Source organism: Ischnura elegans, chromosome 7 (assembly GCF_921293095.1).
Source record: "Ischnura elegans chromosome 7, ioIscEleg1.1, whole genome shotgun sequence".
Classification (NCBI taxonomy): domain Eukaryota; kingdom Metazoa; phylum Arthropoda; class Insecta; order Odonata; family Coenagrionidae; genus Ischnura; species Ischnura elegans.
This window is the reverse complement of record NC_060252.1, coordinates 81,940,678-81,964,241: the sequence shown is the minus strand read 5'-3', so window position 1 is coordinate 81,964,241 and position 23,564 is coordinate 81,940,678. Positions and strand designations below refer to the sequence as shown.

General features: G+C 37.7%; 1 protein-coding gene across 3 annotated transcripts; it reads right to left on the bottom strand.

The window, feature by feature from the left end:
- Positions 1–5,795: 5,795 nt before the first annotated feature.
- On the bottom strand, positions 5,796–23,248 carry LOC124163091 (hemolymph lipopolysaccharide-binding protein-like). Of its 3 annotated transcripts, none has more exons than XM_046539887.1 (3): positions 22,200–23,248; positions 9,266–9,529; positions 5,796–6,431 (listed from the first exon to the last, which is right to left on the bottom strand). In XM_046539887.1, exons 1-3 carry the CDS (start codon positions 22,459–22,461, stop codon positions 6,253–6,255), a joined length of 705 nt encoding a protein of 234 aa, XP_046395843.1. In that variant the 5' UTR covers positions 22,462–23,248; the 3' UTR covers positions 5,796–6,252. The 3 variants fall into 3 exon arrangements, with proteins under 3 accessions (XP_046395843.1, XP_046395842.1, XP_046395841.1); XM_046539886.1 differs by lacking the exon at positions 22,200–23,248 and adding an exon at positions 15,908–16,519; XM_046539885.1 differs by lacking the exons at positions 5,796–6,431; positions 9,266–9,529 and adding exons at positions 18,051–18,514; positions 19,518–19,781 and having other exon boundaries at positions 22,200–23,201.
- Positions 23,249–23,564: the final 316 nt, after the last annotated feature.

Genomic DNA, 23,564 nt, shown 5'->3' with positions numbered 1-23,564 from the left:
CATTGGCATTTTCTGGTAATTTACTGAGAAGTATATTTTATTGGACAGTTAAAGTAGCCAGTGGGAAAATTCTTTTGTAATTTCATTCACTGGCAATCACAATTTATTTTGGAGGTTATTTTCATAGGAGCTCATTCAACTTCCCAGAGTGGCCTTAAAAATTTCATTGTTACTTATTAGCTAATATTTAATGTTATAATTTTCTAGTAAATTGTTATCTAGAATTTTCGATCTTTTTTTTGTTTTTTGAAAAAAAAAGTTTCAGTGGAGATATTTTGAATTTACATCAAATATGTAGTTGCCTATAATTTTAATTTATATTATAATTTAGCATCACAACCATTAGGTAAACCATATATATAATCAGTATCGGACATCCCAGGGGGTTAATTCATTATATAGGCATCTAATGATTTGTGATTAGTGATACCAGACTTCGGCATCAGCAATTACGAATGAACTTTTTACCAGGGACGGCAAGTGAAATGAAACGAAAGTCAAAACCAGTAAAATTTCAATAGTTTCGTTCCCGGAAGCGAAATGTTGAAACGAAACTAAATGGATTTGAGCTAAACTCAGGGAAAAAATTGAATCCGAGTCAAAACTACTTGGGGTCGAAACTTAACTAAAACTCTGGGACAAAACAAAACAGAAAATTTTTCTCACCAGAGGGACCACGTGCTTCACCTTCGAACAGTTTGATTCGACCCACATACCGAGTACTAAGTATGGTTGAATGAAGTAGAGGTTTGGCCTACCGCCATTAGATGCATGGGGCACTCATATTTTTACCTCTCACAGGAGAATGGTGAATGTAAACTGGCCATTCGATTTTTAACACTTTGCGTACAGATAGCAAGAATTCTCGTCATTTTTTTTCCGTATGTTCCAGATGGATGACGAAGATTCTCATCATTTAGGTGCGTCAACCTAAACAATTTTAAAGCATACAATAGGTATTCGTCAGTATATTTTCAGTTGTTGTTCGGTATTCATAATGAATTGATGCATCATAACGTTTGATTGGGTATAGTTATATTCTATGCATTAGCTTTTTAACCATGTTTAAACCAAAGGCATTACGCCCTAATAGGCACATATTACCCAGAATGGGTGTTCCTAGGAATTTAAATACCCCGGTATGCAACGTGTTAAGCTCAATGATTTAACCTTTTTACACGCATGTCAAACGTAATGTTTCCAAAATATTCCCTCTTATCCCCCTCCGCTCAACTTCTGGGATCAAAAATGAACTGTGCTTAGTGGAGTTTCGATTAATTTAGTTTCGTTCCCGGGAGTAAAGTTTCATCCGGGGTCGAAACTGAACTCCTTGGTGATTTTAATTTTGTGCGGGAAAGAAACCAAACCCAGGCCTCGTATTTTCGTTTCGCTTCGGGTCGAAATGAAACATTTTAATTTTTGCGTGCTTTTTATCATTGCAGACGCAGAAGTTGGTATCACACACTCCATAGCATATCATGCCAAAGTTAGGACACAACCTCAGGGCCTACCTCTGATTGTGAGCCATCCCTGGGAGTAAGCAAGTGACCTGAAACACCTTTGAAATTGGCAGCATTAGGACTGTGCATTTTAGTGTGTTGATCCTGACTTTACCTTCCTTGAAACTCCCCTGGATAACACTTTTTTGTTCATTTAGAAGCAAATTTGGGACCAGCAGGGTTATTCCACTAATCGTATGGCCGGGCCATAAGTCGAAATCGACCATAACTACGGCCTTGAGACATACGTATGGCTTCGAGCGATTCTACTCTGAGCGAAAGGCCATAAGTCGGGCGGTAGCTATGGCCTAAAGGCCGTAATATTATGGCCTGCCTAGGAGGCGGTCATAACATGGGCCATACGAAATAACATTGCTCGCCTAAGGTGTTATAAAAGAAACTTACGAAGTGTCATCGATTACATAGCGATTGTTTCAAGAAATATATGAATATTGTGGGTGAGCACATACGGATTCAACGGGCATTGGCTAGATATATTTCAAAAAGACGTCGATTTCATAAGGAGGATACGGGATACGTGTAGGTAATCCGTTCGCGTACGATGATGATGTTTTCATTAACTATTTCCGTACGTCAAAAGTTGTTACTTAATTTTTAAGTAGATATAGCGGATGAACTAAAAGTTTGCTTGTAGTTAAAAAGTTAGGAATACTTTTAACGGATGCTCTGCTAAAGTGAACGGAGGAACGGGCCCGTTCCTCTTCCCGGAGCCGGCTTTTATTTGCTTTCTGTGCTACATTTGCTAGCAGATTCCTTACTTGTTTCGAAAAGCTGTAGGTAGTTTGAAATATCCGCTATTAAATGTTTTATATTTTAAGATTCTCGTAGCATAACGGTTCATGAGGGAGGAAATCTAAGAAACATAGGGCAAGAATTTTTTTTTGGCAGTAAGGCAATCTTCAGTAAGTCGATGCGTAAAGGACAAATGTCGTCCACAAATCAAGGAAAGAATGATAGTCTCATATTGATGTTTTAACTTTATACAGCTACCGAAACATAAGCCTCTGATAATAAAATTGATGAAACTTAAAGTTTCAATTTCATCTTTAGATTTCGTGCATTGGGTGGATTTATAAGGCTTTTGGGGGCAAATGATTGCAGCCATGAGACAATAGTTAGACCATTGGAAGGAGAGGAAGGGGGTTAGAACTACAATAGGATGTCATGTTCTAACTCTATCCATTACATGCACAATTCACGAATATCATAATACTGCACGGCACAAATTTCTTCTGCTTCTTCTCGCCCATGATTTACGTTCTTCACTTGTTTTAAAGATCTTCAGCGTCTGCCGCTAGATTAGTTTAAAGAAAATTAAAATTTATCCTTTAATAAGAGTCCATTTCGGTTAAGGAACATATAATTAATTTTTTATTCACGTTGGAACAAACTTCCTTCTCAAAAAAATGACTAGTGTATAAAAAAGTGAACCAAACTTATAGTACCAATTATAATTCTCATACTCGCCTGCAGAAAGGGCGTTAAGACTTTTGACCGGGCCATACGATATGGCCCCTCGAGAGTGGAATCGGTTTAGGCCGTAATTTCGGGTCAGACCATAAGAAACTTACGGCCGGCCATACGTATGGCCCCGTTTAGTAGAATAGCCCTGCAGGAACTAAGTAGAACTGTTAGAAGAATGCTTCGGGGATATCAGGCTGGTGTAGTGGCCAAAGTGGCTTCCTACCCAGTCGGTCCAGGTTCAAATCCCGGCAGTGGCAGAGATTTTTCTGGGGCTACCTGATCCGTGCTTGAGCATTTCATGGAGGACACTTCAAGTGCAGTACTCAGTCCATCGGATTGAACGTTACGCCATGGTCCCCTTGGCACCTTTCATTAAGAGCAGGCAAATGCCGACCTCAGATTTCTCTCAACCCTTCCCTCATGGCACAAATGGCCTTACCTGTCGGTAGTCTTCCACAAATACCATATCAAGGATGCTTCGATTATTACTCACTTTCATGGTTAACATGTTCCCTGCCGCAGATTTTTAGACGAATCCACCCATTGCGCTGACTTGTTTTTCTTTTTTCTTTCGTTTTAATAATTTGATACTTTCCATTTGAGTTTTCGTGTGCATTCGGCTGCGTGCACCGTGTTGGTCACATCATGGGCGGATCCAGGATTTCTTTCTGGGAGGGGCACAAGCACGGCCGTATCCAGGATTTTGTTCAGGGGGGGGGCACAAGGATACCTTGTTATACAAAACGAACGCAATGAGAATAGGACCGTATTAAAAATCTAGCATATTTGTAAGGGTCTGGGGGGGGCACGTGCCCCCGTGCCCCCCCCTGGATCCGCCTACACGGTGCTGAAGCAGCTATGACCATTGGCATGCTACGAAAGGCCAAACAAAGTGACTCATTCTTCAGTCATAATGACAGAAACGGCTTGAAGATGAAGTATGTGTTTCGGTCATTATGACTGAAGCAACAGTGAACGTGTTAAACTAGGAAAATGAAACAACTTTGAACTTATAAAGCTATGTGGAAAGTTGAAAGTTGTTTCATTTACCATGCTTAATGTTTAGAATTTCCTCAAACTAATGCTTTCATCTGTTAATTTTATTTTCATGGTATTTTTACCTTAATTTTCCACTGGTACTGTTGTCTTGTTCAAAAATTCAGTTCTTAAGAAATGTTGTTCACCAGGAGCTGTGATAGATGAGAATTAACAGCTGAGAATTATTCACTTCAGTGACATCTCTACGGTGAACTCTGTATGTGGAAGGAATAGTCTTAATGAAGGTAGGTGTATCATTAATACTGGTTTTTTATTCATGATAGTTATTTTCTTAGAATATCCTGACTTATATTGAACCTGTAATAAATTTTTTTAGCATGTTAGTAATTGCTTCAACTTTTGTCATGTTTCTTATCAGTATATTTCTAATGTCAATGATAAAATGCCAAGTTAAAATTAGTGAATAGTATTGTACCGTTTTTACTAAAAATGAAATTGAAATATACCAGTAAAATTATAGGCCTTAGTGTTGCATTGTTCTTTTATCTGTGAACGGATTAAAGATACCAAGGTTATCATCTTGTTTTTGCTCTGAGGTGACTAAAAATGCTCGCACAACTTTAACTCTCATTTTCTCCAACTTCTGCATACTCTCCCATAAGCCACCGAAACAGGCTTTATGGCAGGGGGTGTTAGGACAACAGCCTTTAGCAAAAAAAATAGAAGGACTAAATAAAGAAATGGAGAGAGCAATGAGTACTGAGTCACTCCTAAAATTTCTTAAACTCCCTTATTGTGTGGGTGAAAAATGAATTCCTATACCTATCTGTTTGGCATAATATCTCTCTTACTTTATCGTTTTAGTCGGACCTAGAAATAGAAGGCGGTTCTCTCCATGTCACTCTGAACGATATCTGTTCTTAGTAGCTCAAGCAAAGCCTGTCATGTAGCATCCAAGTTTCTAGTGGCTCCCAGACTCTGTTTGCTCATATGTAGTATTTTTGATGAATCCTGCAACTTAACTTAGTATTTTATTGAGTTCAGATTTTAATTCTTCCTGCACTAAATCCCATATGGTCGCTGCTGTGCTGTTATTTACGTAATGAAGAAATGTTATTATCATATGGCAATTGATATAAGCAGTTTTAATTAAATTGGAATTATTGATTCTGGTCCTCTATTTGCTGGTGAAGTATTGGTTAAAAAACAGTTTTGGATATTCTAATGAATAAATTTTAAATCTCCCTCAAATATACTGATAAATCTTTAGTGTTGACCTCTTCAAGTGATGCAGTTTATGGCTATTTCAACTCGTGGACTGGGTCAATGGATGTGGTTCTTAATTCCAGTGTGTTTTTGCTTAATCTATGTTATATATATTATAGAAACTCTCTTGACTAGGTCCTGTCCATGACTGTATTCTTCAGTCAGCTCCTTTTTTACATTTTATGCAGTCTTTTATAGGCTTGATTTCAGAATTACTTTAGACCTGGACCAAATGAAGAAATTGGAACCATTTATAAGGAAAGTCCAGTACCCACATCCGTTATTGAATGTATAGATATGCTTTCAGTTTTATATGTATAGCCCATTTTTATTTGATGTCTCAATCAAATAACCAAAGCTCATTTATATATGTATTTACGTTGTATATAAACTATATCCGACTTGGTGGACTTTGCTTATGTCCTTGTCAAAATTAAAAACCTAGAATGCACACAAATTTGATTACTTAACCTAACAATATTTCACAGCACCTAGTGTTGCCATCCCCAAGACCTTCATAATATAATTTAAATTTGGGAAAGACCATTTGTCATTAATAATAATAATTTTTATTGGTCAATAGTATTCAGAAATATTGAGACCTCGTCAGGAAAAAGTAGTACATACAAAAATATACAAGGGAAATCACATACAATCAAATAAATAGGTTACATCAACATTGATTTTGACATGAATGTAACATATTTCATTGCTGTGTTATGATATAAAATTTCTTAAGGAACTTTTAAAGGATGGCAAAAAAACTAGTGGGTAATTTAAATAGAATAGAATTTAAGTAAAAATGTCATATTTAATGAGGATAGGAAGCTACAGTATTACTTTGACACTCGTGACTAAAAATGTCCATGTATTGCAATTATCATTTTGACACAACTATTATGGAAATTTTCTGCTTTTTGAGGATTTCAGTTAGATGAAACTCCTTTACTTTCCACCACTGAAAATATTTTTTCTTTTTTATTTTGAAACCTACGGGAAAAATCTATAAGTGTTCTGCCCAAGAAAGGTCATATTCACAGAAAAATGGAATCTGCCGTCCGCATCCTATGTCATTAAGGCCTCCGTTACGATGGATACTGCCACAGTTTTCAGCACCGTTATAGTTATCAGGCTGACCTTGAGATGACCATCTTGTGAATCCAGTAGATTGCAGAGGCTGGCCTATGGTAAGAGAAAAAATGTACGTGTATTACTTTGGATTAGTGATTTAAAAAATGGACTCTTTAAGTAAATCAATAGAAATATACTTTACTGTTACATTTAATTATTAACATCTAAAAGGATAACTGTGTCTTCTGGTATTTAAGATGAGTTTTTATTCCATGAAAATCATCTCAACAGTCAGGGTCCAAATTGTGCGAAAAATACACAGAGAAAAAATCATTTGCCTTGACTGGGATTCAGATGTAGATCTCCTGGATTCTGATCGAGTGTTTTAGCCAGTTAAGCTACTGAGGCTTCATTCTCCTCTGTGGAAATTTGAGGGCTATACTGTTACTTCGCCATGGCTAGTCCAGATATACTTAAATCAGTCTGAGTGCATCTTATACTCGGGGTCGGATGTCATAGTAAAGGGCGTACCCAGGATCATAACTGAAGGGGGGGGGGGCAAGCCATGGTCTAGGGGGGCAAGCCAAGTCGTGACATTTTAGCATGGAGAAGGTGAATGAAAGCAACATTTTAAGAAAATTATAGCAGCGCTTTATTGGTTTATGAGTTCATTTCCTTGAAAAAATAGTTTTATTTTAGTTACATATCTTATACTAATACATATCATTTTTCATGGGTTTAAATTTAAAAAATGTTAAAAGTTAAAATTTAAGTGAGTTAAAATTTGTTGAATACTTTCGTTTCAATTCAGTTCTGATGTTGCTTAAAGACTTCTGTGATTTTTGCTTCTAAGGGAGGCAACTGCCCCTCGCTGGTTAAGCCCATGGTCATAGTGGCAGTTTTCAAACTTTCTTGCTGGACTACAGAATCTATGATCTCTGCATTTAGTGGAAGGAGCTCAAAAACTGCTTTATCTATATGTCCTCCATGTGCAGTGACCACATGAAAGCAGCAAAGGCAGTACTGCTCAAGTAATAATAATTTAAAAGTGGTATCGTGAGCATAGCCCAAAATCTAGATTTGAACGGATCGTTTTAATACAGCTGGAGTTTATGGTAATTTGAAACTTGCAATCAAGAAAATTATTCTTCAAATGATCGCGGAAAACCCAAGTTGGTGCTATTTGATGAAATTTGGTTTATAACATTGAGGCTGTATTTTGATATATCAGACATTGATTTGTAAATGAAAAACTTTGCTATTTCTACAATTTGGAACTTTATTTTCCTGACTAGTTTCGATACACTGTATCATATTCATAGGACTAGCAGTACAAGTAGCGTTGCCGTGGGTTATATACCAAAAAAGGGGGGGGCAAAGAGTGGAAGGGGAGGGGAGGGGAAAGGGGTGGAGAGGAGATGTCTGTAGAGCGCTACATTGTTGCACTTCGCGTAGGAGGTGGGGGGAGGAAAGGGAACGTACTTAGGGGAGGCGGCGTGGGTTAGCGTCATGGGGATTATTTTTCGGGTGCAAAATTGGGATGTTCAGGAGGGGGGAGTGGAATGGGAAAAGGTGGTCATTAGTGATGGGCTCTTTCTTTTTAACTATTCTTAAAATTTCCAGTTGCTCCCTGATGTCCATTTGTGACCCTTTCTTCACACGGTGCAGCAACTCCGGGGTGAAATCCGCCTGATGTCCTTCTTCAAGGAGGTGGGAGGCAAATTGGGACAGTCCCGTTTTCTTGATGTAGTCTCGTCTGTGTTCTTCGCCTCTAATGGCTAGGTTCCTCCCCGTTTGTCCCACGTATTTGGCGCCACAATCACTGCATTTTAGTTGGTAAACCCCACTATGGAGGGCTGGGTTTATGGAGTCTTTGATGGGTGGAAGCAAGCTTTTTAGATTCCTGTTATTGTAGTAAGCCGGATGAATGTTCATTTCTTTGAGAAACTTTCCTATTTTAATAGAGGGTTGTCCTACATACTTCAGGCGTCGCCACGATCCTTTGTCATTTGTGGTTGAGGAGTAAAAATCCTTGATTAACATTTTTTTCCTTTTGCCTGCCAGTAAATCGTCGATTAATTTTTCAGCGTAACCGTTAGCGACTGCAATTTTTTTAATTGTGATTATTTCTGACATGAAAGCTGTTGGCTCTAATGGTACGGCTAATGCTCTGTGCAGCATGCAGTGAAAGGCTGCTAATTTTTGATTAATGGAATGTTTTGAGGATGAGTGGATGACCTGATCGGTGCACGTGGGTTTACGATAAATAGTGAACTTGTCCTTGTGCTAGTCCTATGAATATGATACAGTGTATCGAAACTAGTCAGGAAAATAAAGTTCCAAATTGTAGAAATAGCAAAGTTTTTCATTTACAAATCAGTAAGATGGATTTCTACAACGTGAAGGCCTCTACTATTCAGTGCATATCAGACATTGTTAAGTTGAATAAACTGAACCTTGTGAGGTTGCCTTGGGAACTGAGAGCATACCGTATATGTCTGAATATAGTCCCCCCTTTTTTTCCAAAAATGCCTGTGGTAAAAGTAAAGGGAGGGACTATATTCAAACGCATTTTTTTTTTACTTTTCTCGAAACTGAAGCCTCAAAATTAGGAGGGGGGACTATATTCGGAGAAATACGGTAAATGAATATGACACTGAGTCACCAATTTATGTGTTAAATTGGTCAAATCAGGCCATTATGGTGATAAAGTTTTACTTTCCCTATTTATAAAAATTTTGAAATTTTAAAAGCCGATTTTGAAAAATAAACTATCTCAGTGTTAGTGCACTTGGGCACAAAGTGGCACTAATATGGTTGCTGCTACTGTATTCCCCAGGGTGTATCTATTACAGGTCAGTCTCGATCTGACTTTTAATTCATTTTTTATTCTCTCTGCATATCATTGGTCTCTGATGTTGAATACCCATCATAGGTTTACTCACCAAAAATGGTCACATATTCTCCTTCTTTCTTTCTATCATGAAAGCCTACAAAAGCCCAAATTTGTTTCAGTTCACTCTCAGGATGCCTTGCGTACATGGTTTGTAATGCCTGATGCTCAGCTTCTGAGTTGACAATGGCTAAATGACCTCCTTCCATAGTGCACTTCGAAGATGCATCTTCAAAACTTTTGGCAGTAGCTGTGTGGAATTTGTAATATCCAACTCCTGGGAATAACTCATAGTCAGATGGGAGCGGTGGTGGTGCTGAAATGGGCAAATATGAAATATGTGGCATGAAATTTTACAGATGTAAGGAAATAACATGCAGTTGATTTTTAGCAAAAGAAGCATAGTCTCATATTCAAGGATTTCAAACAGACAGATAATGTTATTCTTCAATATTTGTGAAATGTTTACATACGTACAGAATTCATACCATTCAGGGTAATAAAAATTGTGACTGAAAGTCATGGTAATGTGAGAGAAATCATTTTATGGTCGAGAAAAACTCCAGTGGCATAGAAAAAAGATGAAAATCACTACCCATTTTAGATGTACACACCAAAAATTGTCACATATTGTCCTTTTTACTTTTTATAATGAAAGCATACAAATGCCCTAACTTGTTTCAATTCACTCTGTGGATCCCTTGCGTACATGGTTTGTAATGCTTGATGGTGAGCTGTGCATTTTGTTGCCATGGTGGCATGGAGTACCATAGATTTGGCTCTACCAGGGCCGGATTCACCGTAAGGGAAAGTGGGCACGTGCCTAGGGGCAGTCCAAGGGGCGCCTTCTGTTAAGCAACCAGCAATGATCTGTACTGGAGGTGCCTCAAAGGGCACCGCCATCACTAGGCTTATTATGTGGGATCCGTCTGCCTGGAGGTGGCCTCTTTGAATGTGCTAAGTTATTATTTGAACTGCGATGCCATAATTAATTTAATTTGCCGAAAAGAAGACAAGAAGGAAACTTTTGAAGTAGTTCTTGTTGAGCTTGAGGCAGGCCCTGTTATGTCTTCATTCATGTTATTAATCTGTAATTGAATTTCTCTAGAAGATATTTATGAAGATATGCAGTTGGCCGTATTTGTATTTTAGAGGCTTTGTTCAATTTCAAATGTCGTTCGTACCACTGCTCTTCATGCGTTTTAAAATTAGTGTGTGTTCTACTATTTTTTTTACCATATTTCGTGCTAATATAGTTGAATCATGTAAAGCACTACATAATGTTTTTATTTTTGAATTTACTCTTCTTTTTGTTGCATGAATTAAGGCTAGACATTATTTTTGGTAAGGGTATCCACAGAGTGTTTTAGTTGCATAAAAGTTAAACAGTGTAGTTTTACTCCAAGCTTTTTTTTTAATTGTATTTTCTTTTATTTATTTATTTCCATTACCCCATAAACAGCACATTTACGGCCTTTACAATGGGGAATTAACAATTAACGACATTCACACACGCCCATGCCCTGGATAAGGGTAACTTACCCAGGCGGGACTCGAACCCGCGACCTTCGGTTTGGCAGTCGAGGACTTTACCCCGCCGCCACCGAGGCCGGCCGGCTTTGTTTTCCCCACGTAAAAATTCAAGCATAAACTTATGCTGTCAGCCATATATTTTTTTATTCCTTTTTTCCGAACCCTACCTCATGCGAGTGGCTATGCCTTATCATAAAAATCGAGATGTAGATCGCTCCATCGAGAATTGATGGAAATTGCTCAATGGACAGATGCCTATAGCATAACTTTGGTTAAATCCGGCCCTGGGCTCTACGTGAGTCAAATTCTAATGTTTAACATTAAATAAAAAACTTTGCAAATTTCAGGTATGATTTTAATTACAACCAGTTTCGTCGCTGTGTGACGTTGTCAGGTTCAAATACAGGATACAGGGAGAGTATGGCCTTACATTCATAGAGTCAGTAGGGTTGAAAGGCTGGCCAAGGTTGGGAAGTTAGGAATGAGGGTTTGGTGGTCCTCAAGTCAATCAAAGTTGCGAAAGAGGAGGAACAAAAGTTACAAAATTACATGCCTCCTTCCCAAGCTTCCCCAGCCGGCACAAACCATCAAATTTCTTGTTGGCAGATGGATGTCATCCAGATGCAAAGAGTATGAGTGCATCCTTTCATAAAAATGCCATCCATATGCCGAACCGCTGCCGAGGGGATGCGGAAGAGAGATACCGCCGCACGTAGAGAGATGCCGGGAGGATGCACGAATGTGCTACCTCCCGGCATCTAACGGTCAAAAACTGAACTTAGTCGAAATAATATTTCTATATTGTTTGGGTTAAACTGACCAGTGACGTCATGGCAAAATTAGCAGTGCTGGACCTCACTTTCCCTCTTTTTTGTTATGAGTGAAATATTACTCTATGTGGTTTTTATTATTAATTATTATTTTTTTATGACATAAGTTTTTTGTTACGAATATTAGAAATTTAGGCAACAAAATTGATGAATGTGTTATTTGACTATTATGTCTTGTTTTAACCATTGCCCGGAACAGCATTCCGGCATCATGACACCCCTGCAATTGACTCAATGAATATAAGGTCAAACTCACCTTGTATCCGGTATTGAACTTGACGATGTTGCACAGTGACGAAACCGGTTGTCACAAAATCACTTGTGAAATTTACAAAGCTTTTTTATTTACATCAAGCAATTTCACGTAGTCACGCCTTAAATCATCATTTCTACTGCTTAAGATTTTATTTCACAAGTTTTATCAAAAAAATCCTAATGTATGACTACTTTTTCTGGTGACATATTGATACATCCACTGCACAAACACTCAACAATCGCCCACCGAATCAAATCCGCTCATCTAGTTACCTAAAAATACTAATGCGCTCACCTGGCAGTAGCTGGAGCAAAAACGCTCACCTCCAAATCTCCAAGCTTCGGAAGTGAGTGTTTGTGTTCTGGCGACTGCTAGCCGAGCCGATTCGTATCGTTGGGCTCCTAGATGAGCGGATTTGATTTGATGGGCGATTGTTGAGCGTTTGTGTAGTGGATGTATCGATATAGTCGGCGAAATTTTAAAAATTCAGACTGGAAATAAGGAAAAAGTCTGGGAGAGAAAATGGAAAACTTGTACGAATCATTACTATACCCTGGAGTTTAATCTTTGGGATGTGAAATTGGGACTACTTTAAAAGCTAATTGTGAGGATGATGAATCTCCTTAAGTAGCTGAAGATGTTGCCTCAGACTTAGAATTATTTGTTTAATTAAAAATTGTGACAAATAACAGAGCTTTTTTTTCAAATTTCAGCATGCATTTTCTCTTAATTTGAATCTGACTACCTTATACTAATGCCATAAAAGGAATTGGTAATTTCATAGCAAATATTCCTCTGAGTAATGATTCCATCAGAAAAGGCAAACATAAATAAATATTCCTGTCTACATGATGAAATAATTTTTCTACGCTTCCATTATGAATTACTAATGTTTGCTCATTATTCCATTTGTTCTCAGAAATGAATTGCATTTTTGGTACAGGAAATTTTGATGAAGATTTGAAGTAGATATAGCGCTATAGGTTGTTGTTTTATTCAGGGTAGGAATTATTCATGATATGAACCTATTTTATTTTGTGTCAGTTTAACTTTTTAACTTATCAATTAGTACATTTAACCAATATTGGGCTATACAAATGCTTATTGTAATTGTCTAATTTTTACTGAAAAAAATGGAAATGTTATTGGCTATGGAAAGTTAATGGTAATCCTTTCAATAAAAAATTTATTTTAAATGGTAGTTATATATTGTCATGGATAGAGTTTCATGGATAATGAGACCGTATTAAAAATCTAGCATATTTTTAAGGGTCTGGGGGGGTGACGTGCCCCCCCTCCCCCCTGGATCCGCCTATGCAAGGAACCAATCATGGACTTTAAAAATGCTCATAATAGGGAAGTACACTAGTGTTTCAAATGCACCAAACACATTTTTTAAATTAGAGTTCAGAATAACATAATGTCGTAAAACCACAGTTTAAATCCTAATAGTGAATACTTGATTCGAGATGACCGTCCGAAATATGGAAAAAATCAAAGGCCGCTAAAACGGGTGTCCATGTTGAATATTGGCCGTGACGTCACAAGGCAGTAGCAGAAGGCAGCTTCTACGCCGTTTAGTTCTACCACTATTATTGCATAGAAAAATTACAGAATTTGAGGGTATCCGTTTTTTGCTGTCATATATTATCTTCAGAATATATATGTGGCTGCTTCTCTTTTGAGTAAATGACTTCATCGTTGCGTAATATATTAATATTCATTTACGTGTCAACTTCAAGTTTGGAAAGAGTAGTACGATTAGCACATTGAATCTTTAATAAATAGATGATGGTATTTATTTTTTGCTGGGTATATTTTGGCACAATGCCGTTTATCATGCCAAAACTTTTTTTTTAGAACTGACAATGAGTCAAACTAATAAACCTATTTCAGACGTTTTCTGCAAGACTTATTCGCTGCGTATGTATTCACGCCGGCCGGAACGTTCGCCCTTCGCAACTAGAATCATGGGATGTTAGCCTTATTTCCGTGCTGGCTGGTTGTTGCAATGGTTCGCTGTCCAGGATGGGTTCAAGAAAAGCTAATCTTGGCTGGGAGAAGGAAAATTCCAACGATTTATAAACGGTATACCAAACTTTGATGTATTTATGGTCACTGAATTTTTGAAAAAGGAGGACAGGTTCAACGCTCCATAGAAATGCGAGACGTTAAGGCTAACAAGGGGAGACCACGTACCTTGCTCCATCTTTTTCAATTAGGGCCTTAGTTAGGCTGTAATTAATTAATTTTCATGCGTTACTTTTCACAAGTCATATATATAAATTTAAAATATCCACCGTTATTCACTGGGTCGGTTGGGGTAGTGGTAGCGTGTACACTGTACAGTGTCAACGAAAGAATCCCACCCTAGGTACCAGTGCTCAAGATTTCGTCATGGCATTATTTTTTGTTGTCTTCATTGTGATCATACGGAGTCAAGTTTATCATTAATTATAATTGTAGCAATAATTGACATGAGACAATTTTTTTATCATCATAATGGCGTTAAGATATTTTAACAGTGTCATTACAAACGCAGAGATACGATGACTACGAGGGTTGGTGTGCGCAAAAATGTTAATTTTTTTCTTTGCTTATACTGACCAACTTCCACATTAAAAATGAAAACCACTCTTGCAAGAGCACATACCATTAAAGGCTCGCGGCAAGCAATAATATGCGTACAGGCATAATTAATAAGAACACAAAGCGAATATAAAATGCCATATATCTCGAACACTTGTAATTCACATTACTCCAAAGGGAGTTTACTTACTCAGTACCTACCTCAGTACCTTGTACTCAGTACCTACCAGTTTACCTCAGTAGCAGTGCTAAAAGAACCATTCCGAAATATAATTTCAAATAACAAATATGATGAAATAAAAGTTGATAACCCTGGACCGGGCGAGCTGGCGTATAACATTTGAAAACCAAGGATTTCAACATTGTACGTACATTTTGGGCTAGAGTGGTCTCGTGTATTCCTACAATGTACTTTGACTGCCTATATTGCGAGTTTTCAAAGTTCGAGGTATTGTAGCTAATTTTTTAGAACAGCAAGATGAACCTGTCACCAGGGGAGTACAAATTACGCCGCGCGACCTGCCATGTACCTTTATATCTCTATCACCAATAAATGTACTAATTTCAACAAATAAAGATTAACTTTAACAAAAATCGTTTGTTATCATATATGCGCATATCATGGGCAAAGTACACATTTTGCCCGGTCGTGTAAAATAACAGTCGCGCCATAATTCTTTAACCAAACTACTTTCAGTTTATAAATTACGTAGGTCAACGCGGAAGATGCTATATTTTGACTCAACTCACTTTCTGATGTGACTGAGGTACCTATTAAGTAAATTATTATAATATAAATATCAATTTCATCTTACAATAACTTCAAATGATCTTCAAAACAGAATATCATCGATAGGTAAGAGTCAGGAGCAGCCTTGAACCATTTATTCCGTATAGCTTGTGCTTAAGGCACGGGAATGAATATCTTCTCCAGGCTTTTGTTTCGACGTCGAGATAAAATTTGGAATAAAAAATCATTTATAATTCTATTTTGAATTCATGTTTTCGGTACTAGACGACATTTTTAGGAAGCAAACTCCACCGATTCCCGGAAACTCTCGCCGCGCTAAAGAAGGCGACGGAATACAGCGATACTCCACTGGTGACTACTGTATTGTGACGTCACATCTCAATCAAGATGGAGGCACTGTGTTTCAGCGCAACATGAAATTTTCCGACTTTCAAAACGTTTTAAAGTGCATACCCCAGATGCAGAAAATAAAAGTGACTATACTAATGTTTCTTTTTTAGGCTAATCTTTCAAATTCAGCAATAAAAAAAAATTAGTGCACTTCCCTATTGTCTAATTTTAACTGCAAGAAAAATGGAAATGGCATTGGCTATGGAAAGTTAACGTCACATTAGTAAAAATTTGATTTTCACAGGCAGTTATCTATTTTTATGGATTCATTTTAATGGGTGTCCTTGGATATTTTTGGCAGGGTAGCACGTGATTCTGAAAGAAAATTAAAATTTGGTAACTTACCCACTAATGTGGTCACCAATTGGAATGACTGAATTCCTTGATGCTCGGAGTTTGATTGATGCATGTTCATCCTCCAGTGCTTTGGGACATTACCTCCCTCAGTATTCACCACCGCTTGTGCAATGGAGTGGCCTGTTTGGTTCTGTCTACTTGATACCACCAGGGAAAGGGTTTTGTTGTAGTCCACACCAGATGCATCTTGCAATGAGATGAGGAATGCTAACCATGGCATTAAAAATGATGGAAGGAATGTTTTTGACATGTTTGCCTTTTCGGATTGAACGGTGACTCAAGAGAAATATTTGCTGGGAATTTTCCAATTCCTTTTATAGCTCTTGATATTAAGACACTATCTTGGAGCAAGTTAACCTCAATAGCAGCAGTATATTTTATGGTGACAGTTTCACTGATCTTAGCCCTTCTGAACTCTAACCTTTATTGATAAATTGTTGGCCAATTTCGTTTCCTCTGATCACCCTACCAATGTCTTTGGAAGATGTGTGTCATTTCGTGGTGAAATTTATGTTGCACTTTGACCAAAGAAAATGAAGAAACCAGAAAATGTGAAAACTTCTTGTGAAAAAATTGTTGCAATATGTTCTGGTATCACTCAAAAATGTCATAGTTCTGTATGTTTCCTGTGGACTGTTGCATGAGTTAGATATTTTATCCTTGTGTCAGGTTAGGAATGCCTTGTGAACCAATGCTCAGTAATTATGTTGTATTCATTGAGTTCTTCCAACTCAGCATGGAAAGGCAGTGAGGTACTCGTTACTCATATGTGGACTACCAATATGTATTTCATGGAACATTTGCAGGATGTACTAGGTATATACATCAGTATGTCAGCTTGAAATGGCTTCCTAATGACTCACTTTAGTTGCTTGCTGTGTGCTCTTTCAGGATATATTTGGCCAGAATTATTAATCTCTTCTTTTCTCCGGAGTGCGGCTAAGTCATAGACTCTGTTTGAGCAGTGAGTGAAGGATTTCACATTTAAATCCTAGGTGAAGGCTTGGGATCATGGGCGTGCCCAGCGAGGGGCAGGAGGGGCCAGCCCCCCCAGAAGCAAAAGTCACTCGAGCATTTAACACATTCAATGCGGTCCCAATTTTCATGAAAGTCGTCAGAATTGGCCGTTAAAATAAGATTGAGGGATGTTTCCACGCCATAACTTCCATGCAAATACTGCTTTTCACAAACAGCGCACACAGTTGAAAAGAGGGAAGCATACTCAAGGCCATGCACGCAATCAGAAGACTCGGAAGTGGATTATTAGAAGATTAGTCACGTATGGATGCGTAGAAAGAGTTCCCAGCCCCGACCGGCAGAGGACGTTAATTGACATGCTCCGTATCTTGGCTTGGACGGGACCATAGGCGGATCTAGGGGCGGGTATGGGGGACCGTGCCCCCCCAGAATCTTAAAAAATATGGAAGATTTTAATAAAGTCCTGTTATCAAGGCATTCGTATTGTATTACGAGAAAACCTTGTGCCCCCCCAGAACAAAATCCTGGACAGGGCATTGCGTGTGCCCCCTCCAGAAAGAAATCCTGGATCCACCCCTGGACGGGACCACGTCAATTGACGTGCTCCGTGCTGAATGTGTTAAGGAAAACGAGACTGGATTGAACTGAAAGTTTTCAACATTTTTTCTTTAATATCAGTTTTATACATGTAACTAAAATGTTTTTTTAGGCAAATAAATTTAAAAATTAATAAAGCGCTGTTAGAATTGTCTTAAAATGTTGGTTTCATTCACCTTTTCCATGCAAAATGTAAAATATTACGGCTTGAACGACCATGGCTTGCCCCCCTGACCCCCTTCCTAATTTTGATCCTAGGTACACTTTTGCTTGGGATCCCTTGAGATGAATCCTTGAGTGAGTTGGCTTGTCCTTTGCCCTGAATTTTTGGAATTTGCACTCCCGTCACTTAATAAGAGTAAGCAAAATGATGGCATCATGTATTCCTTACTTATCTAATCTGTTGACTTTGCTTACATGCATGTCAAAATTAAAAACCCAGAATCAACACAAATTTGATTACTTAACCTATCATGGTTTCACAGCAGCCAGTTTTTGTTCCCAAGACTTTCATAATACCATAACTTAAATTTGGGTGGAGAGCATTTGTCTTTAATGTTGACATGAATGTGCACTTTATTCCTGTGTTATTACATGATATTCATAAAGAAACTTTTAAGAAAACAGGAGAGCAATTTAATTGGATTTGTTGGACAAATGTCACATTTAATGAGAATAGAAAGTTACAGTTTTTTGCAAACACACTAATGACTAACAAAATGTCCATTATGTATTGTATTAATCATTTTGAACCACTTTTGTTGCGTTTTTTAAGAATATCAGGTAGATTAAATAACCCATCTTCCCATACCTGATTTTTTTTTTAGCGCTGGGGGAAAATCTATAAGTGCTCTGCCCAAGAAAGGTCATATTCACAGAAAAATGGAATATGCCCTCCACAACCTATGTCATTAAGGCCTCCATTACGATGAACACTACCGCAGTCTTCAGCACCTTTATAGTCATCAGGCTGAGCAGAAGATGACCATCTTGTGAAACCGGTAGATTGGAGAGGTTGGCCTATGGAAAGGGAAAAAAAACGTGTGTATTTAACTTTGAATTACGATTAAAAAAATGGACTCTCAAAATTCAATCAATGGAAATTTGATTTAGTATTCAATATAATAATTAACATCCAAAAGGATTAGCATGTATTCTGGCCTTTAAAATGAACTTTTCATCATAGAGGAATTCAGTTAAACTTTTAATAGGAGAGCGCACTGGATCAAGAGCTAAATATTCCAATTAGGCCATCATGGTGATAAAATGAGACTTTTTTATTTATAATTTGTATTCCCATAGACTCCCTTTTGTGTATAGTTTATATAGTTTATAAAAATAGCAGAAAGCTGATTTTGAAAAAAAAATCTCTCTCTGTTGGGGCACTTGGGCACAAAGTGTTGCTTCACTTCATGATATTAATTATGATGGTTGCCACAAGCTTCTTCCCCAGGGTCTGTGACAGGTCAGTCTCACTTTGACGCTTAACCCTTTGAGTGCGGATGGCATCACATTGATGCCACACCGGCCTATAATCTTCAATCGCTCCATACGCTCCTCCGCTCTGTTCTATCTACTCTCATGATGGTTTCCCGCAAACGCACTGGATTACGCTACCTTGATATGCCTTCAGTTTTTGAAAATTAGTTTATATATTTAGAGTGCTTTTTTTACATCTATGGAGTACTTTTTAATTTGTAAGATATTTTGCCATTATTAAAAAATTTTGTTTTGTAACGGGTTGCATAATTATCCGGAGCATTTATCACACGAGTGCGGATGGCATCACTATGATGCCATCAACAAATTGTTTAATAAATAGTCAAATAAACATACAAATCCTTTTTTTACTAAAATTGTTTTCATATTTTCGAAAAACAAAGTGAATGCAGTGAAAAAAAATTCTCCGCCAATGTGAAACAAATCTGAGAAAATGTTACACAATGAAAGGGTTAATTTATAATATATGTTCTCTGCATATCATCAGTCTCTGATGTTGAATACCCATCATAGGTTTACTCACCAAAAATGGTCACATATTCTCCTTCTTTCTTTCTATCATGAAAGCCTACAAAAGCCCAAACGGTTTTCAATTCACTCTCTGGATACCTTGCGAACATAGTTTGTAATACTTGATGCTCAGCTTCTGAGTTGACAATGGCTAAATGACCTCCTTCCATGGTGCACTTCGAAGACGCATCTTCAAAACCTTTGGCACTGGCTGTATGGAACTTGTAATATCCAACTCCTGGGAATAACTCGTAATCAGATGGAAGCGGTGGTGGTGCTGAAATTAACAAAAATTGAATAGGTAATATGTGGTATGAAGTTTTAAATAAAAGGAAAAAATATACAGTTGATTTTTAGCATAAGAAGCTGAGTCTCAGATTCAGGGATTTCAACCTCACAGACAGTGTAATAATAATAATAATTTTGTATTGCTCCTAGAGATCACATGTACAGGTGACATTGGAAGTCATCCAAAAAATAAAAGATAATAGCTGCAATGAAAGAGGTATAGGAAAATTCACAATGTTTACAGTTTAGATGAAAAATTACAATTTTTCATGGCTGATTGCCAAAGATTACTCAGCTCTCCAAGTTGTTCCTCAATATTTGGTTAATGATTTTATACTTACAGAATAAGGTCGTTTCCTATTTTTTTTATTGCCTAAATCGAAAGATTATTACTCCTGGAGTATGTATTCCATGCTTGCTCCACGTGACATCACGTGGAGTAGCATCGTATGGGTGCCAATCTGGCCTTTTTCAAATGAGGATAAAATTGACCATTGCCATTTGTCTGAATCGGTATTTCTAAAACCAAATAATTTGTATAGTATGAATACACTAATGGTGGGTAAGGAATCGCAATCAATGTCTTTTGTATTCTTTGATGAAGGAAACTGTACCCTATTCATACCAGTCAGGAAAGAAAAATTTTGACTGGAAGTCATGGTAATGTGAGGGAAATTATTTCATAGTCATATAAAAACTCTAGAGGCACAGCAAAAATATGAAAATCATGGCTGAATGTGCTGAGTTTAACTTATAAGGAGGGCATTTTGTTGCCGTCCAGGCATGTGACATGGAGTAAAGTCATCAGCCATACTTATGGCAAAAGGGTGCTTTTTACTTTTTCAGGTCAGCTACCAAGCAGTGTGAGTGCTCAGAGTGGTATCAATGGCCGCATAATCATTCTGTCTTTCATATTTAGGAGCAGCACACTCTTACTTACATTAGTCTTTTTTGGAGCCTAATCACAACATTCACTCACTAGTACAGAATAATCTGCTTTGCTATCCACCCCTGCACACAAGTTGTAAGCCAATTCCTTACAAATGTAACAAGCTACCCAGCCTTCAGCTGATTTTTTATGAAAATCGCTGCAGTATGAACATAGTTGTCTTATCCACCTAACTTATGGCATCATCTTTTGGGGAAATGTTAGCTGCTGCCACAAAGTTTTCTCTATGCAGAAATTTGCAGTGAAAGCCATGGCCAGAGTTTCTATGCGAGCACCTGGCTTACCTCTTTACAATGATCTGAAAATACTAACATTCCCATCACTGTACATACTCAACTGTGCCTCTTTTGTTAAGAATAACCCTGAATACTTTCCAAAAAATAGTTCTCTTCATAATCACGCTACCAGAACCACCAATGACATTCACCTCAAAGACTACCATAGCACTTTCTGCCAAAAAGGACCCCTTTTCTCCCTATCAAAAATATACAACAAGCTACCGTATGATATTAAATGTCTTCCACCTACACCATTCAAGAATGCTTTGAAGAAATATTTAATGGAAAGTAACTATTATAGCCTGAAGGATTTTATGTTGGGCTCGGAGTAATCTTTGCCCATCAACCACTATAATTGTAACTTTTTTTCTTTTATCTGTAAAAATTGTAAATGTTATATCACTTCATTTATTTGTAACTATTACTTTAATTATTTACTTTATTTTGACGACTTCCAATGTCACCGGAACATGTGATCTCTAGGAACAATAAAAATTATTATTATTATCCCATCCCATTCTTTTTCCCATTATTCTTACTTCCCCCTTCCACCCCTCCCATTCTGCCCCAAGAACACCTAGGAACTGACGCCCAAATATAATGTTTATTCAGATGTTCAATTGTATGAAACTAACAATAATTAGACATATGCACTTCAAACACATACCAAGAATTACTGTTATTTAAATACTTGAATATGACTTACCATTGATACAAAATCTTCCGAAGTTAGAAAACGACGAAAAAAATTCACACAACTCACAGTTCACTAGTTAAAAATCAATTAACTAAACCAAGATAGCTGCAGAAGGTGGACCATAACAGATTAATCTATTTCGAATACTGTCTCATAGTTTACAGCACGTGCTAGTCGCAAAAAACCCAAACCCCATTCTCCCGTGTTCCCCTACCTATTTTATTTTTTATCAGTTTAACTTTATAAATTAGCAATTGGTACAAGGAACCAATCATGGACTATTAAAATGCTTATGATTGTCTAATTTTAACTGCAAGAAAAATGGAAATGTCTTTGGCTACGGAAAGCTAATGTCGTATTAGTAAAAATTTGATTTTCACTGGCAGCTATCTATTTTTATGGATGCATTTTAATGGGTGTCCTTGGGTATTTTTGGCAGGGTAGCACGTGATTCTGAGAGAAAATTAAAATTTGGTGACTTACCCACTAATGTGGTCACCAACTGGAATGACTGAATTCCTTGATGCTCGGAGTTTGATTGATGCATGTTCATCCTCCAGTGCTTTGGGACATTACCTCCCTCAGTATTCACCATGGCTTGTGCAATGGAGTGGCCTGTTTGGTTCTGTCTACTTGATACCACCAGGGAAAGGGTTTTGTTGTAGTCCACACCAGATGCATCTTGCAATGAGATGAGGAATGCTAACCATGGCATTAAAAATGATGGAAGGAATGTTTTTGACATGTTTGCCTTTTCGGATTGAACGGTGACTCAAGAGAAATATTTGCTGGGAATTTTCCAATTCCTTTTATAGCTCTTGATATTAAGACACTATCTTGGAGCAAGTTAACCTCAATAGCAGCAGTATATTTTATGGTGACAGTTTCACTGATCTTAGCCCTTCTGAACTCTAACCTTTATTGATAAATTGTTGGCCAATTTCGTTTCTTCTGATCGCCCTACCAATGTCTTTGGAAGATGTGTGTCATTTCGTGGTGAAATTTATGTTGCACTTTGACCAAAGAAAATGAAGAAACCAGAATATGCCTACTTGTTGTGAAAAAATGAACGTAGCTGTTCGAGTATCACTCAATGATGGAATAGTTCAGTATTTTTCCTGTGGACTGTTGCATGAGTTAGATATTATGCCCATTTATCTGGTTAGGAATGCCTTGTGAACCAATTCTCAGCAATTATGTTGTATTCATTGAGTTCTTCCCACATAGCTTGGAAATGGCAGTAAGGTACTTGTTACTCGTCTATGGACTACCTATGTATTTGATGGAACATTTGCTGGATGTACTGAGTATATACATCAGTATGTCAGCTTGAAATGGCTACCTAATGACTCACTTCAGTTGCTGGCTGAGTGCTCTTTCAGGATATATTTGACCAGAATTATTAATCTCTTCTTTTCTCCGGAGTGCGGCTGATTGTGAGTCATAGACGCTGTTTGAGCAGTGAGTGAAGGATTTCATATTTAAATCCTAGGTGAAGGCTTGGGATCATGGGCGTACCCAGCGAGGTGCAGTAGAGGGCAGCTGACCCCCTCCCACACCACAGAAGCAAAAATCGCTTAAGTCTTTAACACATTCAATGGGGTCCCGATTTTCATGAAAGCCGTCAGAAATGGTCTTTAAAATAAGAAAGAAAGATAGATGGAGGTTTCCCCGAAATAACTTCCATTAAAAAACCGCTTTTCACAAACAGCGCACACAGTTCAAAAGAGGGAAGCAGCTGAAGGTCATGCACACGATCGGAAGTCTCGGAAGTGGATATTAGTCACGTATGGACGCGTAGAAAGAGCTACCGGCCAGTGGCATAGCCAGGGTGGGAGTCTGAGGGGG

Excerpts from the sequence above, each read along its gene's own strand:
- LOC124163091 (XM_046539887.1), bottom strand. The coding sequence starts at position 22,461 with ATGTCAAAAACATTCCTTCCATCATTTTTAATGCCATGGTTAGCATTC. Across the intron at positions 9,530-22,199 it reads GTTGGTGACCACATTAGTGG|CACCACCACCGCTCCCATCT; the intron begins GTAAGTCACCAA and ends TGCCCATTTCAG. Across the intron at positions 6,432-9,265 it reads AGAATATGTGACCATTTTTG|GCCAGCCTCTGCAATCTACT; the intron begins GTGAGTAAACCT and ends CTCTTACCATAG.